The following is a 19,201-nucleotide window of genomic DNA, read 5'->3' on the forward strand; positions in this document are numbered from 1 at the left end:
CCACTTAATAGTCCAATGACAGACCCGCATTCACGCACCAAGTAATCAGCTCCTGACTCCAATGGGCAATTAGCTACCATACCTCCCGAAATCATTAGTGAAAGAAACTGTGGCGGCTACAACCAGTGTAAGACAAGTACGCGGTTTTTACAGCTGATAAGGATGATGATGATGACGATGATGATGTCGATGATGATGATGATGATGAGATGATGATGGATGATGATGACGATAGTGGTGATGACGATGATGACGATGATAATTCGTAGAATCGGATATCTTCCTTCACCAAATGAAATGATGAACTCCACGAGTCGTTCATCAGATACGTATACGAAATAACATGGCTGACTGAGTGGCATTTACGGTAAATATACACGACTGTCTCAAACTCCCTAAACTGAAATTACATGTTATCTATGGTGACCTGTTTGGAGTAGGGCTCAAATAATCACACTGCCCAAAGAAAGCAAAATTCACCATCATTCGCATACCATGGTTTGAGCGAATTATGTTTTTACGAACAATGTTGTTGTAGTTGACTGTTTCATCAGGATAAAACAGAAAAACGGAACGAAACCGTTATAAGACAGACGACGTTATCTACGATCGACTGATTTCGGATCATGATAATCTGGGACAAACCTGAAGCCGGTACATTCCCTTTCAAGAATCAGCAACCGTACACAAGTACTTACATATGTAGTTCCATCAATTTCTTCAAGTGACTTAATTTTGTCTAAATTTCTAAATGGAAAAACACAGATGGGGTAGAAATTGATTTGCGTGAACGCAGATGGATGGGCAAACAAATTGTGACTAAAACTAAAGTGTCGTCATGATATTACGAATATAAGTAGCAAATTAATACATAATGTTAACTTGTCCCTCGGATTCATTTCTTGGAGACCTTAGCTTCAGAGCGTTTTTATGGTAGACGTCGTACAGTCGACTATAAAGGTTTCTTATATCGCGTGTATTCATGCGCAAACGGATGTAAGCACCTTCGTCCGTATCGCACAGTGCTCGCCGATAGTCCTTGATTGTTGGCCACTTACACACTTTACTCGCTACCTTGGCGCGGTACATTAGATAGTCCCCGAAAAAGTCAAGCATCGCACTTGCATCCATTTCCGCTTTGCTTGTTTCCAGTAAAACTTCCTCTTGGACAGAGACTCCAAAATTATTCCCATCTTCGATTCGTGGTATGTTCAACTGTACCCACATACGAAGAATTTGTGTGTCCTCAATCAGTTGTATAATGTACGGACGAACGGACATGTACGCTTGTTCCATTATTTCATTGTTGACAACGGGTAGATGTACAGGCACAGTGCGGTTCGGGTCCGTATTCTTCAAGGCCTCTTCAAGTTTCGCACTCTCTGCTTCCGCGTTCATCCGAATGTTTCTAAGACCAGCATTTAAGTCAAAAATAGGATCTCGAAGTAGATCATCAAGTTCCCGGATTTTTGCGGGGATTGTATCCCGCAAACGTTCCTCCGCTTCTCGGGTAAAGTAGGCTCGCAAATAATCCCCAACGGCCACTGGCATGCTGCGGACAAATCTGGGGCTCGGTATACGCTGCAGTCACGTGACCACTGATCGATGGTAGACTAGATGAACAACTCGAGGATCGATGAATCCACCGGGGGCTTTAGGAGGGTTCGATCAGCTGATTGGTAAAGTCTAGGATTTCGGTACAAATTAGGAAGGTGCGGAATAAGTCACCAGATTTCCTACCGTTGACTGCCGCCTAATCGTGTGTGACAGAAGGTGGACTGTTGTTTAGACCAAATGGTTCAAACTAATAAGAATTCCCGAGTTAGTCCGTCAATAAATCAGTCATTTAATCTTGAAGAACAGAGATTCACGAGGTGACCTCGATTGATGATGAAACGTTTGCAATCCGACTGCCAAGCTAGGTGAAAAAACCAACAACCAAGCAGCTCACACGAGCTACCTACATTTCACAACATCGCGAGAGATTCATGCATTGCTGGTTGTCATTCCCCGTCTGAAGCATGCCCTAGTAACCTAACAAGTTGGTTAACAAGTGCTTTACTTTCAGTAGCAGAAAGGGGGATACACTAGCAATAACGAGTAGGAATATCTGTGACATCAAATTGCCACTTGATTGATTTACTTTGTTACTGGAACAGTATAGGCAAACCCAGGATTCGCATCGCTACTGGACAGAAAATGCACTCTAATTTCAACGGAACCACCAATGCCTAGTTTCTAGGAACAGTTTGGTTGTTCATCCAAAAGACGTCGTGGTTACTCGAGGACAGATCCTGTCGTCCGGACAAAATTCTGTTTGTTCCTTGTGACTAAAGGCTAGGCACCGGAAGGGTGTTACAGCTGAACGACATTACCAAAGGGATAGGGCGAGACAGACGAGATTTTAAGTATGGATTTCTTTATATGAATTACAGCCTGTTCTGTTTACGTGTCCCTAGGTCGGATTAAGACAAGATTGATCGTAGTATGAGATTTTGTAATTTCTAAATGACATTTCATCCTGCCAGCGGGGTCAGTCTATGCTGAAAAGCCTAGAAGCAATGTACAGTAGTTTCAACTTCATTGAGGTTTGTCAGCAGTGGTCATCTCACGAAACTCGGACAGCTTCGAACCCGCGACCCTCTGGCTAATCACACTATTGTTCAACCTCTGAGGACGTAACGGTTCAGCCTGATGTTCAGTGGTCCGAAACTCTCCAGGTTTCGTGAGGTGACCACTAATGATGAATTCCAGTCCGGATAAAACAATTGTACCTTACTTCTCGGTTATCCAGCAAAGACTGGTCCCATCAATAGAAAGAGACCTCACTTTTATCGTCATGCTTTCTGAAAATTCCTCAGACCGCATAAGAATCTCTAACCTGCTTATATTTAGGTGTGTTGTAATTAACTTAAAACGCACACTAGTTGGATTGTAAATTAAGAAAAGTAGAACTGCTCATGATGATATGTTCCACATTCTTGAAAAAGGGCGCAGGTCTGTCGTTTTTTCAGCCATACATCCTTTAAAAATGAAGCGATCTATTGTACAGATAAGTCAGCATAAAATAAACAGTCGGTTTCAAATCCTTACGTGACGTTTGATTCCATAGTATCGTATGCAGGGTTTTTCATAAATCAATGACTAACCTTCAAAAGGGAGGACTATAAAACTGCGCTGTCTTTACCGGAGCCCAACATTGCATTTAATGAGCGTCGAACCGGAGACAGTCATTTTTGCTAACCTCGTTTATCGACTCATAACGTTATTTGAATTTACCTCATTCTCACCGCCGAACTCCTAAGTTAGCTATCAGAACAAGCCTGGAAAGATCATCCGACTGTTTTCCTCTGTTGTCAGTTTTCTGACCAGTCAGGAGCATAAGGTAACGCAAAAGTTGAATGCAAGACAACACATCCAAAGATAGCGTCACCAGCCGCTGTGAATTAGTAGATTTTGAGCCAGACATTCAAACCATCAGTCTCCCTACATCCACGTGACAACGTATAGGGAGCATTTTTTCCATTATCCCAATATTTTCCCTTTTTTAGGAAGCCAAGTACACCTTTGGACAAGACACGAACCTGTGTCCTCTAGCTCAACGGTCGAGTGCTATTCTAGGATAACTAGCTATCTGTTCGGAAACCGGCTTTCGAGCACATCCCATGAATATTCAAGGCACTTTCCTTATTTCTACATTCAACAAAATTCCAAAAAGTCCTGCGAGAGATTTTTGTTGCATCTGGTTTTCTATCAGCAGTAACAAACCATTTGAAGCCTGCACAACTCGCCAGAAATGCATACTGGCTGTTCATCATTAAAGTGTGCATTAAAGTTCATTTCCTGGTTCGGGATTGAAAAGATATCCGTTTATTTGCTCTATTTGGATACTTCAGTGGGAGCCCAGGGTAAACCAGTTCATCTAGACAGTTCGCACTTTTAGATTACGAACCTTGAACGCATCACAGTAAATTCATAATTTGGTTGAATCAAATATTTCAAGCCAGGTGAATGCGTGTTTTATGGTCGCAGCGTCTAATTCTACTTTGTCTTTCAAAGTCTTGTTGAATCTGGACATCAAACTATTAAGTTTGGGAACCAAATGCAGTCATTTGTACCGTGCAGTCCAAAAGTTGTTTTGCTCTCTTTTACGCACACTTGTTTTGGCTCACGAAAAACCAGCCAGTGCGGCTTGAATTTATTACGTGAATAAGCACCTGGGATAGTAGGCCAATGGTCACTCATGTTCCCGGAAAAAAATGGTTCACGAAGGGCTGCCTGGCAACACGATAACCTGGAAATTTTGATCAGGTTAACCTAGTAATGAATACGTCTAAGAAGGCCAGTTTTTTCTTGTCGCATTCTTCCTCCACTGTGAGTTGGATGTTGTCTGCATACAAAGTGCCAAGCTTTACTAAGAGGTCAACAGGTACTCGATTTGCGACCGGTTGATTAGGGAACTGAGGCTGCCCCCAAGCATTTCATCAGCCGAGCGGGGCAAAATTGTTCAGATAACCGGGTTCACCTGGAACGACTGTTCAGATGATCAGCGAATATGGTTTTCACGCCCAGCAACTTAGATGGATATATTTTACCTTATACCGTAGCTGCTAGGTATTTTGCATTGAGCTGACCCAAAATGAAGACGTTCGCCCAGGTGACAGGACAGAAAAGTGCATAAAAAAAGCCCACTAAAAAAGGAATTGGATCCGAATGGTTATAATTCTAGCTTTGTGACTGAAACGTCCAAGCTAGCTGACGTGACAACATCACAATGGTTATTACAACCAATGATATGATCAAATCACGTTGGAAGCGTTCAACACACTTTCGTTCGTAGACCAGTAGTGAATGGCCTGTAATGAAGATGATAGTGTCAACTAGTGAATCAACACGGTGAAAAAATATGCAGGTCTCCACACATTTTCATGTCAGTATCCCTAAGTCGTTCAGCTATTGGACCCTTCCGGTGCCTAGCTGCCATGTTACCCGAGGGAATCACAAAGGCTGAGATACTGCCAGGTTGTCCAGACAGTCGAGATACCACCATCATTGATCTATGATTTTGAAAGGGATTTGGTGTTCGACGGAAGTTTGCCTTGCCAAATTTGCACATTCATACTATGTTAAGCCGTGCCTGCGTGGTTGCTGATCTGAGAATAAGCGTAAAAACCAACTTCACCCTAAAACAGACTGAACTGAATGGAAATCCAGAGCAGATCCTGTCATTGAGATTGGACCGTTGTGCCCGAGATAGCTCGACGGTTGGACGTGCGAACCTACTGACCGTAATTCGAACCCGACTTCTGCATCTGGACTGCTCCTGTCTAAGTTTGGTCAATCCAACTCTTTTCCAGTCCATGTACTTCCTTCGAGTGATATAGCAGCTAGTCAGCCAAATGATGAATGACTCTTATTGTCCACACACGCCGTTTCCAGCTGATCCAAAGATCGTCCTACAAACAAGACGCTGTGAGGCCAGCTTTCGACGAACTACAGTACAGAGCTTGGAAAGAAGAAATTATGCAGGTGGCGACCCAATCACGCATCTCTGTTTTCGTACATCACTAAAAGTTTGGCCATGTGCTAATTTAATATGCCATTCCCAAGACCAGAAATGATTGGAACTGTACAACGGAAACCACACGCATTTCTTCTGGCCGGTGTCTTCGTGGTCACCGCTCGATAAATGTTCGTCTCCAATGATAACCCATCATACACTCAAGTTCGTTAGATAGACAGTTTTGTGAACTGCAGCCAGTTCCACTGGCATCCAGTCGTGTTTTTTTTCTGGTGCAGGGTCCTTAAGTGCATCGTATCATTTGAAATTCCAGATCCCCGTGTTTTGCTGAGTTGTAAACACGGTTTCCCATAAAAGGGTGTTTCAAGAGTGTCGCTCAGTTAAGTTTTGTCCTCGGAGTGGCAGTGTCGTTGGATTCTATAAATCTAGATCCTACAATTTTCGCACTATTTTATTGACACCGAGAGTTACAACTCTAAGGTAGAGAGTTAGCACCCATTTGCCCATTTTTTCGATCTTCCGCTGTTTCAGACCCACAGATTTGTTTTTGAAGTCTGAAAGTCTATTTGGAAATAATCATGGACGTGATTCTGTGCACACCATGGAAGTTCCTGATTTAGGCCAAAGGAAACTCGCAGTTGATGGAGACTTGGGGATTACGCCTACCTGAGGAGCTCAAAAATGGCAAAACCGTTATTAGGGCGTCGAAGAGTTTTCAGAATCTTTGTGAGTAGTATGCGGTGACATGTTTCAAGATTATTTAGGAATAAGCTATGACTGTTTACTCCACAGGCTGGTAAAGTCAAAACTTTCGAGGAAATTCCGGAAAACTTCAATTTTATGACTAGGTAATAAGTTACATCTGAAAGAAAGAAAAACTACAGAGAGAAAGGGAATTCATGTGTTCTCATGTGGTGCGACCGCAAATCTTGCGCGGCTGCACGTGAAGAAACAAAGAAGTGTACTCGACCTGGTTAAAGTAGGATGCAAATCCTAGTTTCCTACCTTTATATTTTTCCAAAGATATTTCATTGAGCATTGGCCTGACAAATACTTGATTTTAGCTACGTGATAATCTAAAACCACTGGAGGCATGTTCAGTTAGTTTGGAAAGTTTTGTCGAATAGGAACAAAACCTATTTTCACACGATAAACCCCCCGATCCAAAACAAATATTATAGGAACTTAAACATACATTCGACTTTGTTTTCTGAGTGCCAGTTGAACTGCAATGCAGCGGGACCATCAGACATTTTGAAAGCAGACGACTGAATAGTTTTGGTAACAATCACTAGATTTATTGCTGTGCAGCGTTTCGCTGTTGACACAGAAGCTTCGTCAGGATGCGAGGTTGGTCGAGATTTGAGGTGGAAGGAGAACCAATCAGCTGAGTCAAGCTAAATCTGTGTTAGGTGTCGGCCAAAGGATTTTGTGTTGTGGTGAGTCACTAGGTGTTCGGTTTATGGGGGAGCCTACATGGATTTGAGTCCAGCTTAGGGTCTAGTTCTTGCGGTAGGTTCCCACGATGATCCCTCATGAACTTCGTGCACACTTTCCGTCCGTCCGTGTGGATGAGCTGGTGTTACGATAGTTGTGTAAGGAAGAGAGATTCTGCGAACTCTGGTCAGGTTGGTATTTCCACGGCCTGTTTTTGCTAATGATTCTACGTGAATTGACAACCACACAGTCATCCATCAGCTCCTTTTTATCTAAGGCCGCTCTCCATACTCTCACCAGTTTCACACCCTCGATAACATTCGCGCCATGATACTTCCTCAGCTATCAGCTGCTGTGGTGTGAATCGCAGTCCCCGTCTTGCAACTTCCCCATTCTCCAGATCTATTCTATTCTATGTCCTGTGTCTAACGTATGTACCGCGATCTCTGAGTCTTTGCTCAGAGCTTGGTATTCTCCAGCATTTCCCAGTGGTTTGTTTATCCTCTTTTTATGCTCACCAATTCTGGTGTGCGAGTCCCTGGCAGTTTGTACCATGTAAACTTTAGTGCAATCGTTACAATTAAGTTTGTACGCACAGTCCCTAGTCCTTTCAACCGGCAAGCGATCTTTCAATCGCACCAAAATTGAATGTAGCGTTTTTCCCTTCTGAAAAGCTACTCTTATGTTGGCTAAGTCCAGCATTCTTGGAATAACCTCCGATCTTCCTGCTTCATATGGAATGACAGTTGTGCCAATCCATTCCTTACTGTTTCTAGATACCAAAGTCAATATCCTTCTTAATTGCTACCTAATCAAACTCACCGGGTATACAATTTCTTGAAATCTGTTGGCAATCTCGATTTGAACTGCTGTTCGATCGATCTCTTCTGTGCACAGCTCTCTGACTCGACTAAACATTAATGAGACAGTGCTGGCGTATACGGACTTTGGGTGTGTCTGTTGTTTTTTGGTGAATGGTAGTTTTTTATTTTCCATCAGTCTCATGTGTTATACACTCCAAGAAGGGTAAGTGCACTACCTCACCCACACAAAGGAACGAAAAGTACAAACGACGTTCAAGAGGGCTAATCACGTGGACCATACTTACTAGACTCTAAGCTGGACCCAAATCCATTTAGGTTTCCCCATCAACTTAACACTTGGTGACCCTTGGTCGATGCCTACCACACATTTAGCTTGACTTGGCTGGTTGGCTTTCCTTCCGCCTTAAATCTCGACCAATCTCGTAACCCAGTCACTTGGCCTGATGAAGATTTTTGTGTCAAAAACGAAACGCTGCCCAGCAATAAATCTACAGATTGTTACCAAACTTTTCGAAAAAAGCCTAAAGTGGTTTAATTTCGAACGGACTGAAGTCACTTTTTTAAGCGCCAGATTAGTTATTGCAGCGGGCGATCGACCAACCACTGTTCAAATGTGCTAGCAGTCAGTCGTTATTTTCGAGCAAACGACAAACCATTTCTGTTTCAGGTGTGTACGCCCCGATTTGAATTGTGGAGACTCGAGAATAAACTAACTGGTGGAGCTTACGGGACGGTAAACACACCGGGAACTTTCGTTTTTGCAAATCAGATCCTGTTCAAACTTTTGTAGGCTTTTGCTTAAAATCGTCTTTTCTAATGAAGTCACAACAATATCCGAGATGAATCCTATGGTTGAGAAGTACCCAACTCTAGATGGAATGCCAAATGGCCTGTCAAATTCTGGAAACTAATGTCTGCCATTAGAATCAATAGGTAAGGTGCAATAAATCTTTATACCGAAATTGGTGTTCCATGTTAGATGCATTTTCAATTAGTGCCATCTTCACTGCCCACCTGTACATTCATTCAGTTAATTATAGAACCAAAGTCATTTAAAAACAGTTGAAAGTACCAGGCTATATATATACATATATATATACATATATATACATATATATACATATATATATATATACTATTGCAGCGTGTTGGGTAATGAATCCCTGCATCCGCTGGTGCTGGCCGAAGTGAGGTATACCTCGGGGAAAAATTCGTCCCGGCAAAAGGAGAATCTCGTCTGGGAAGAAGTAATTTAGCTACAGCTCTGTGTACGTGAGAACAAATTCCTTCAGTTATCGGTGTGTCTGGCAAGAAACTCATTTTTGAACTGTAGTCGCTTACAACAGCAGATACTTCCATCGTTTTCAGTCTAGGTTGAGTTGCGCTCGAATCCGAAAAACCTCAACCTAGTCAGGTGGATGAGTTCAATCCTGAGGTTTGTTGGAGAATAAGCGGCTGTAGTTAGTTGCCCAGATATCCGAAAAGCTTTTGGATGGCCACAGGCTCGAATTAAATATTTGAGGTTCTTAAGTCAATTATAAAGATGGATGAAACTTCCGGCTGAAAGGTAACACTTTGTCACAGCTCAGGATTCCAGAACCGGACTTGGGTTACCACAGGTGGTCAGTGTTAGAATATCCATTGTTTCCGCTCGACTTAAAAGATCTGCCGCAAGGCATGGAAGATTTTTGCTACAAGTTTACGGATTGTGTGGAACACTTTGAAAACCCGTAACACTTTTCATGAATTGTGTTTCTGGGCTCTTGCTCGGAAAAAAACCCTAAGTTTCTCTCTCTGTTCTCTGTATCCCGGATGGAACCCATGTCCAAGCTCCACAACACTTCCTTAGCGAGCTAAATGATAGCGCGCTTATTCCAGAAGCATCAGGTGTGATGGAAGTGGGAAATCAATGAATAACTGGTTTTAAGCCTTTGATTTTCTTAGTTGACATCAGCGGAGAATATTCGCACAACACACCAGCTGAGCAGTGCATTTGCTTCGCGCGTGCCGTAGACGCTAAAGACTTCAAAAGACCCGCGTTGGGCTTTATCTATCTTATGGCGTGCAAGCAAGGAGCGCTGCCTTGCAAAAAGATATCAAAATGCCAAAAACCATTCCGAAACGATCTGCTAGTTTCTGAGGTCTCCCCAAAGAACCGAGGTCGTACTTTTTGTCAAGTGTTGACCCCAACGAATCTTTCGGACTGGTACCGAAAAGTCTACCTAAATCATCAGAAACAGCCGCCGCGAAGCAGCACCCGATAGAGCAATGAGCCAAAAATTAGAGCAAATTTCGCAATCCGAAAAAAACTACCCCTGATTTTATGTCATATAGAATGACCAAGAAATGCTCGAAGAAACCGCTAACAATGACGTTGTTTTGCCTCCAAACATAGCCGCGTCGTACTGGGTCTTAGGAAACAGTGTCATTCTAAACAAATTGAACCACAGGAAACTACTTTCAAACGCAAATAAAGATAACAATAGCCAATATACACTCATTTGCAAACTAATTTGGTTTTTCGAGAGACCCACCTAGAGCCCAGCTGAATCTCTCGGTTTTGATGTTTTCAGGCGACTGAATGTGCTGCACCAGGCCACCTCAAATCTCAGTCGCTACGATATTCGAGATATCGTGATAGATATATATTTTGTAAGGCACTACTCATAAGTAGAAAACAGGATTGACGGAAACTCGGGACTGTGTGTACTTGATGAGCTCCAAGAAGGGTGAAATCGGTGGTGGGATGTCGAGGAGTTTTCAGCAACCTTATGACTAGTGCATTACAAAAGATAACAGTAGTTTAGCAGTTGACCCATAAGCCAGTGACTTGATCCACTCCCAATCGGAAAGGTCCTCTGAGCAAATAGCTTTACCAGGATCCCTTATTAGCGGCCAAGGGGTGCGACAAAAGACGGACCGAGAAACTAAGAGATACAACCTAATCTATATGAACCCGATTGCGTCATTCAATAGCTTTCTGTTTAACTGTAGACCGTTTTATCTGTAGACCGCGAAAGCCAAGCCCTCAAAAAAAAGGCTAACGGGCCTAATAAATTCAGTAAATCTGGACTCTATTGCTTTGCTACTCAAAGATGTCCTTGGAAAACATGTGCAATGGCTTCGGTTGATTGCAGGTCATGTGAAAACAATTGCATGCATGTAACAGGAAAGAAAAGACAATTTCGGCAATGGGTCGGCTTGTCTTCTCATCCATACTACTTGTATTTGAACCTTGCGTTAAAAGACCTATGAGATGCCTTATTTGCAAAGTACCCAAACGCAAGGTTGGTTGGAACTCGAAGACTATACCTATCTGCATTATGATCCCCGATAAGTACAAAATCGATGGTGAAAACGTAGTGAAAGGGTTTTCTGCAACCTTATGAGTAGTGTGTTCTGCTAGGATCGTCTATCGTTTGATAGGGAAAATCCGAAGGCATCACTGCGTTCATTTGTATGTACACATCCGACAAGAACAAACAAAGTAGAACTAAAGAATCAAGAATCAAAATGGTCAGGTCCCTGCTGAATGAGAGGAAAGGAGAATATTCCCAGGAAGAGAATCTGGCGCTGGCAGGAAAAAGGCATGTTTGTTTGATTGGTTGATTGGTTGATTGATTGCGGACAAATGATGCAGGGCTGTGAAAGAGATAGCGAGATGGAGACGAAGGGGAGACAGAGTGGAATGCATCGAGGAGTTGATTTGGGCCAACAATTTATGTGTGCTTTGGTTGCAAGACTGGATAATGGAAAAACGGGTCGCGTCGCTCTTCGTTCGTGCCGAGTTCGAGGAGAAACGGACAGAAGTCGCCCAGTTCATCCACCGGATATAGTTGGGAGATTGGCGATGGAGTGCTGGTGGAATCGAATGAGGTTGAGAGTGCAGAATTTTGACTCCAGCTGGAAGTAACTGACTCCTGTGTGGAAAATCCGGGGAATTGGCTTGGAATCGGGACCGGAGCAGTGAAGAATGTACCACTAACCGGTGTTTTGGCCTGATTATCCGAATGCGTCACCCGAACAGTTTCGTTAAACATCCACGGTGGTTGCTCTATCGGGCTCAGTTGTAATGATTTTGTCGTTTCGCTGAGTGGAGGCGATACTACCTTTCTTGAAAATACGTCAGAGATACTGGAAAGGCTCTGAGCAAACTGCTGATCTTGTGAAGAATGTATCAACAGACCTTGTCCCGTTTGCCCCGGATAGGTTGGTGATAGCATGGACCGGCGATACTTGGCGCGTGCATTTTGAAACCAGACCTGTGAAATTCGCGAAAATGGAGGCATTGTGTTTGAACTGAGAGCCACTAAATGATAGTTCACTAGTTCAGAAGATGCCCAACTTTGAAATGTTGTGGTTGATATTTGCGAGGTTCTTCCGAAAGTCTTAAGAGGACTATAGTTTGATCCGGGGTCTCTAATGGGAGGCAATGGTAAGGGGTAGTCCGTCGGAAGCGGGAAGCGGCGTCGTTTTTTAGTGTCGAAATGTTGACTCAGGTTGTCGATTCCCCATCTTTCAGGCTTTCATGATTTTGTCATCCGCTTAACAGCTTACGGTCATATGTTCGTAGATTTTGCGTGTGCTTTAGAAATGGGGTGGCTTAGGCTAGCTGTTTATCAATTCACGCGGTGAGAACGATCAGAAACTTACGTATCGCACTGACATATCAGAAGTTCCCAGGAAGTGGTTGGTGCAGAGAGGTGTTGGTGTACAGAGGTACAGCCTTCAACTAATAACCAGAAGATCATGGGTTTTTCACTCGCTGTCTAGTGATCAGTGAATACATTTCACGCGAACTGGACAGTGTCTTGTGGTATTTTGTACCATATGTTGCAGTTAGAAAGTCGAGATATAACGACAAAGCAGGGTGTTGACATCCCGGCACCCTTACCTATATGGTGTGCAGCACTAGCCCACCTGGGTTCACTGATACCTTTTAGATGACTTGGTGTTGGGCAGTCCGTGGTGTGCTGTATAATTCGACATACTGGTCACAATGGGTTTGTGTGCGTACTCAGAATGAGGAAAAGATACGCAAGTGCGATTCCCACTGCTGGTGCATGGAACTTGAGTTGACTTAAGCAAACTGGACAAATACGACAGACACTCTCATTTGCACACGAGTCTGGTTTCAATAGGAGATTCAACTGAATAAAGTTGGGTCTATCGTTTATGATGGTCCACTTCAGTCGAATATACTGCAGCAGGCTGTTTCATGTTTCACTTAACACGATATTCAAGATATCGCAATATATTGTTGTCTAAAAGTAATACGAGGTTGCTGTCTTCAACAGTCCCGGCACCCTTACCTATATGGTGTGCAGCACTAGCCCACCTGGGTTCACTGATACCTTTTAGATGACTTGGTGTTGGGCAGTCCGTGGTGTGCTGTATAATTCGACATACTGGTCACAATGGGTTTGTGTGCGTACTCAGAATGAGGAAAAGATACGCAAGTGCGATTCCCACTGCTGGTGCATGGAACTTGAGTTGACTTAAGCAAACTGGACAAATACGACAGACACTCTCATTTGCACACGAGTCTGGTTTCAATAGCAGATTCAACTGAATAAAGTTGGGTCTATCGTTTATGATGGTCCACTTCAGTCGAATATACTGCAGCAGGCTGTTTCATGTTTCACTTAACACGATATTCAAGATATCGCAATATATTGTTGTCTAAAAGTAATACGAGGTTGCTGGAAACTCTTCAACAGCCCACGACCAGCTTCTTACTTCTTGGGGCTCATCAAGTAAACACAATTCATGGGCTTCCGTCAGATAAATTTGGACAAATGCTCTCATTTGCGCACGTGAATCGTCTGGACAAATTTACGAATTCTTTCGATTTTTGGGCTCCATTCAATACAACCGCAAGTTTAAATGTTTTTTGCCACATGAGAAGGACTGAAGCCCTAGAAACGAACGTCTTGTAGAGAGTCAGGTATAAGGAAGTAAAAGTGAGTTGGAAACTAACGCGGAGCAGCAAAACACACAGGTTGGATTAAAAATAGGGTATGCGGAATTTCTCGATTCACAAGAGTATAAGTGCCATGTTTTGGCGCGGAAAACAGAAAATATCAGTGCTGTAAACACCAACTACTGACTACAGTTTTGCTGCCTTCCTCAGAAATTACAGTGGTCAAACTGATTAACGGTTTGCCGTTGGGTTGATACTAAATTTGGATCAGATAGTGATGGACATCCAGAACATTGTTCACCACTGAACGCAGAAAATCGTCGGCAATTTCAAACTGTTGTCATATTTACCTATCGAGATAGTTGCGTATCCAGATTTCAAAGATCCAATCAAACAATGTTTGTCATGCATGTAGAATTCGGACAATCTGTGATGCTCACCATACAGAAACGCTTATTTTTGGTCACTAAAGCTTGAAGGGAAAATTTTCCTCGCGTGAGCATTTGTTTCTAAAATATATCTGTCTTTTGGAAAATGATTATACTTTGAGGAGAGATTTCTTCACTAAAGATAGCCTCTGGTCTGTGAACACGTTTATTTCAGTGGTTCAGTTGTCCAGTCGGAAGAGATCTCTCGTCATGCATGCGTTGCAGTTGTTTTTGTGTTTCAAAACTCTAAATCCGTTAATACTCGTTTACAGTATTTCGTGAAAAAGGTCTAACCCAAAATTTCATTAGCTTTACAGTCATGCAGAGGAGAGGTTGGTCAGTCTGTCGCCCAAAGCTGAAACCCTTGCATCGAGCGAGAATCTCTGTCGGACTCTCGGCAGTTTGGCGTTGGAGTGTTCAAGAAACTAACAGGTTTCACAAACAGACCAGTCATGAAGCTTCTCAAAAACGATCGCTTCTTAGGAAATCATAGAGTGATAAAGTCCCCTGGTAATCTAATTGAATACAGCTGAGGAAAGATATCGAAACGTCAAATCTGACTCCTATTATCAACCTGGGTAAGTTTTTCTAGCAGTGCCCAATGAGCCCAAAGATAGAATTTAATGCACCACCTAGGGGGTGCCTTACATTTAGTCATTAAGTCTAACTTGCAGTATTGGCTCCATCGTACTTGCTTGCGCTGCTCTTTTCCATTTAAATTAGAATTCACAAAAACGATATAGAACTTTTTCCACAAATGTGTGTGGATGTGTCATCTTTCACCGAAAAGAACGATTTCTTTGAAAAGTCCTCATTCGTATAGCTCACCCAAGGTCACAAATATCCTGGTACATTAAGACGAATTCTTCACACATATTGTGCACACACTGCTCAATACCCCGTCCTCAGACCGTCGCGAGAAAAAGCTACTAAGCATTTGACCACCATGCTCAAAACCTTTTGAAAATCTGTCCTCTTTCGACAAGTCTGTATTGTTCACTTACTTGGAGCTAAGCCTACAGAACAAGAATGATCAACTCACCCGTTGGCTGACCAGTCGGTTGTGGGAGAGTACGACTCATCAATGGGCACATCACACAACTCTCCGGCTGAGGGGTACAAACAAAAGCCACTGGAGGTGCGAACATACCTAGGCCTTGAGCCATGAAAAGTACCATGAGCGGTTTGAACCACCATGAACTTGGGTTTGTAGCAGTTGTTGAAGACTTGTATTTGTGATTTCAATACCTTATCAGAGTAAACTTCACTCCATTGGATTGGAGGAAATCTTCCATTAAAGTATAATCGTTTTCCAAAAGACAGGTATATTTTAGAAACAAATTTTGCCTTCAAGCTTAAGTGACCGAAAATGCACGTTTCTAGAACGTGAGCACCACGGATTGTCCAAATTCTCCTTGTATGACAGACATCGTTTGACTGGATCTTTGAACGCTCGGTACACAACTGTCTCGATAGGTAAGCATGGCAACAGTTTGAAGGCGCGGGAGATTTTCTGCGTTCAGTGGTGAAAAATGGTCCGTCAATATCTGATCCAGATTTGCTATCAATCCAACGACAAACCTTCAATCAGGTTGACCACTGTACTTGCAAAAGCGGTATTCTGAGGAAGGCAGCAAAACTGTAGTCAGCAGTTGGTGTTTACAGCTCTGATATTTTCTATTTTTCACGCCAAAATATTGCACTTATGCTCTTGTGAATCGGGGAATTCGGCATACCATATTTTTAGTCGAAACAACTTCTTTTGCTGCCCATGGCATAACCTGTGGTAACTCTTTTTTGGCTTCATTCTTTATCGCATCTTTTCGCCCCTGTCGGTTTGGTTTTCTCGCTGGTTACCCTCAAGTTTGATTCAGAGGATTTCGCAGCGTCACGGTATGCCTACTCAAACTATTGTTAGTAGTCAATATTTTACAAAATCTGGTACGCAAGCTACGCCGCCTTCCCGAGACCATTAGTCCTGTGGAATCCGATTTCACAAACAAATCACTTGAGTATCCAGTCCACCTAGTGTTCACTTTGTTCTTGTCCGAGTAACGTCCGTATTTTCACATTTCACATTTCACATTTTCACATTTTCACATTTCACGCTAAGCCATCGGATGGTGCTTCCTTCCGAAGGTACCGCTGAGTGAATAAAATAAGGCCTGCAGAGAACACAATCACAACGAAATACAATCGATCCCAAGCCCCTTTGAACCAGGTGTATGTTTCGTTTCCTTTCACCTATTTACACAACCCCTCTCAATTTCCATTGTAGGTTGTAACCAGTGTTTTTTTAAATGTTCTCACAAATTGTCAACCATACGTACCATAAACAAATGTTGGTCCAGTAAGCCAGGTACTCACCTGTAAAACTCGTTTTGAAAGTCCGGTAGCAATGGACAACTCCTTGAGATCTTTGGAATCTGGGTTCTGATTTTTGTCGAAAAACAGTTTCATTGTGTGTATTTGATCGTGTTTGAACGAGGTCCGAATACGTTTGCTCTTCTCTAGCACATCTTTGGCATGCTTCATTGGTTGTTTCATCGTGCTCCGCTGTTTTCGCATTTGCGTTTCTTTCGGCTCATAGCTCATTGTTACCGTAGTGGACCGGGTATTGTAGTGCGCCGATGCTGTAAGAGATGGCGCAAATTGTTCAGCTGTCACAAACAACCACATGGTAGCGTTCAAAATAAGAGGGAAAGCTCAAACTGTAACAGTGATCCCGCTGCTTTTGTTTGGTGACCACTGCTCGTAACATCTACGGTTTTCTTGATTTATGGGCACCAGTTAGCAGTGACGAATAGCCAGGATCCTATATTTGCTGTGAAAACCGCCTGTTGCTGAAGTGAGGTCTCGTCAAATTTAAGATATGACTGAAAAGATAAGAGTACAATAAGACTAGAGCGTCTAAAGTTTAATGAGACTGGGGAAACAGCCTTGAAAAAAACTTGCTCACGAAGTAGCTTAGGCCGTTCATCAGCTAGTAGCCACTCCGTTTAAAAGCATGGGAAGTGTAGCAGGTCCATTCAAAACACCCAATTCGTTTTTCTGTTTTGTATTAGCGTGTTCATGGACCATGTAATTTCGCAATCAAGTATGGAAAGTCACATGACGGATCGAACTTACGAGTACCAATCACGTTAGCTCCTCTAAAGAATTAACTTTCCCATTGGCTACAGTAAACACGGATGGAACTAATTAAAAAATAAGCCTGCAGTCTATTTGGTTTTCACGAGAGACTCAACTGAATCTCTCGTTTATGATGTCCTCCCGTGAAAACCAAATTGATTTGCAAATGAGTGTATTTCTCGAAAACAGTCCAGTTTGGGTTCAAGTTGAACGTAAGGTTGACGGAGATTCGGGGAGTGCGTCTACCTGATGAGCCCCCAGAAGGACGAAACCAGTCGTGAGCTGTCAAAGAGTTTTCAGAAACCTTGTGAATAGTCTCCTTTATGAAAAAAGCCTACAGCCTAGGTTTTGAAAGCCTGTTATCGAAAGTTGTTGGGGTTCTTCCTAACCTGTGAATTATTTCACGTTTAGAGGCGTCTTTGAACGTCTCTACTCGGCGAATACGGTTTTGATCACCTTGGACTTCGGTCAAGAAAGAAAATAAAGGGATTCTGAGGGAGGGGACAGCCAATTTGTGTGGTATGCCTCAACTAAGCTAATGATAGCCGTGGTCCAACAAGTTAAAGAAAAATATTCACGCTCGGTTTGCAAAGCTTACTTGACGGTAAATCGTGATTCATCGTATTGTTCAAACTGCCCGTGTTCAGACATGGCGAGTAGGTTTCAATTCGATCAAACGGGGGGGAAATCTGCTGGTTTTCTACCGAAGGGAATTCGACTGTTGGAGTCGGCTTCAAGTTCATTATTCCTGAAACGGCAAAGACAGCCAACTATTTATAAGGTTCTCTAATTTTGTAAATTGATGTGACTCATTCCGGTAAGTCACGACCCCGTGACATGAATCTGTTTTGTTATTTGGGGGAATACTAAACTGATACACAAGGACGATAGAAAGTCGCTGACCGGTGGCTATCGGTCAGAAACCGAAGGGCTGCGCTCAGGTAATTCTGTACTGCGCGGATATTGTTCAACTGCAGGAACAATTATTCTGCCAAAAAATGATAGATTAGTTTGAAAATATGGAAGAATGCCTACCTGGTAACTTCTGGTTTGCTTCTCCGTCCGAATGCGACTCAGTGATTGGTGGTGGAGAGGTCTCATGAAAAACCGTGTGGAAATTCGTTTCGCGACAATCCGTGGGCGGTAATTTGTCATCAGAACTGGCCAATAGGCGAGCAAAACCGGCTATCCTGGAGTGATTTTCCTCCGTGGTGGCAGTACAGTCAGATTTTTGCGGTGATGCGAACAGACTGAGCCAATCGTTGGACAGTTTCCAACTGTCATCTGCACTCCAGGAGGTACTAGCATTGAAAAAGGGATTGGCGTCGGTTGTCATGATGTTTGATGGGTCAGGCGGTAGCGCGTATCTCCAACATATTGTCTGTTTGGTTCCGTCAGGAATTCGATGTGCCACACAATAGATATCACCGTTGTACACGGTGAAGGCATCACCACTTGTTAAATGCCGCGAGCAAACGATGCAAACGAGACACGAGCGATGGTAACAAACACCTTGGGCGAAGCGATGAATGCTATCCAGTTCATTGAACTTTTCTCCGCATCGCTGACAATGCAGCATGCTTGTGGTGTGGGAAAGAAAGAAGACATGTGATTAGTTTCTTCAAACACTAGTTCCTAGCTGGCACTAGCGCAACCACTATCCCACCGCTGCGGAGTTCCTAGCTGGCACTAGCGCAACCACTAATCCACCGCTACGTACTACTAACGCACTGATGATGTCACCTCGATTGGTGATGAAACGTTTGCCCAGCTCAGCGAACAAGCCAACGACCACCAGTTCCACCTGTCTTACTCTAAAGTCCTATCCGAATAGACATACGGCTAGCAACCTCAGGGCGATACGGAAATAAAACAGACCGGAAGAGGTCAAATACGCTATACGCTGGAACACAACTCACAGTGAACTGAAATCGGA

General features: G+C 43.1%; 2 protein-coding genes across 2 annotated transcripts; both read right to left on the reverse strand.

Annotated features, from left to right (window-relative positions):
• Positions 1-864: 864 nt before the first annotated feature.
• T265_03776 (hypothetical protein) lies at positions 865-7,963 on the reverse strand (the record flags this gene model as incomplete). Its single annotated transcript, XM_009168329.1, has 2 exons — positions 865-1,581; positions 7,781-7,963. 2 exons carry the CDS (start codon positions 7,961-7,963, stop codon positions 865-867), a joined length of 900 nt encoding a protein of 299 aa, XP_009166593.1.
• A 3,538-nt stretch (positions 7,964-11,501) lies between these two features.
• On the reverse strand, positions 11,502-18,844 carry T265_03777 (hypothetical protein; the record flags this gene model as incomplete). Its single annotated transcript, XM_009168330.1, has 5 exons — positions 11,502-12,044; positions 16,501-16,766; positions 17,377-17,547; positions 17,864-18,013; positions 18,301-18,844. 5 exons carry the CDS (start codon positions 18,842-18,844, stop codon positions 11,502-11,504), a joined length of 1,674 nt encoding a protein of 557 aa, XP_009166594.1.
• Positions 18,845-19,201: the final 357 nt, after the last annotated feature.

The sequence above is a fragment of the Opisthorchis viverrini genome (assembly GCF_000715545.1).
Source record: "Opisthorchis viverrini unplaced genomic scaffold opera_v5_60, whole genome shotgun sequence".
NCBI classification, from domain to species: Eukaryota; Metazoa; Platyhelminthes; class Trematoda; order Opisthorchiida; family Opisthorchiidae; genus Opisthorchis; species Opisthorchis viverrini.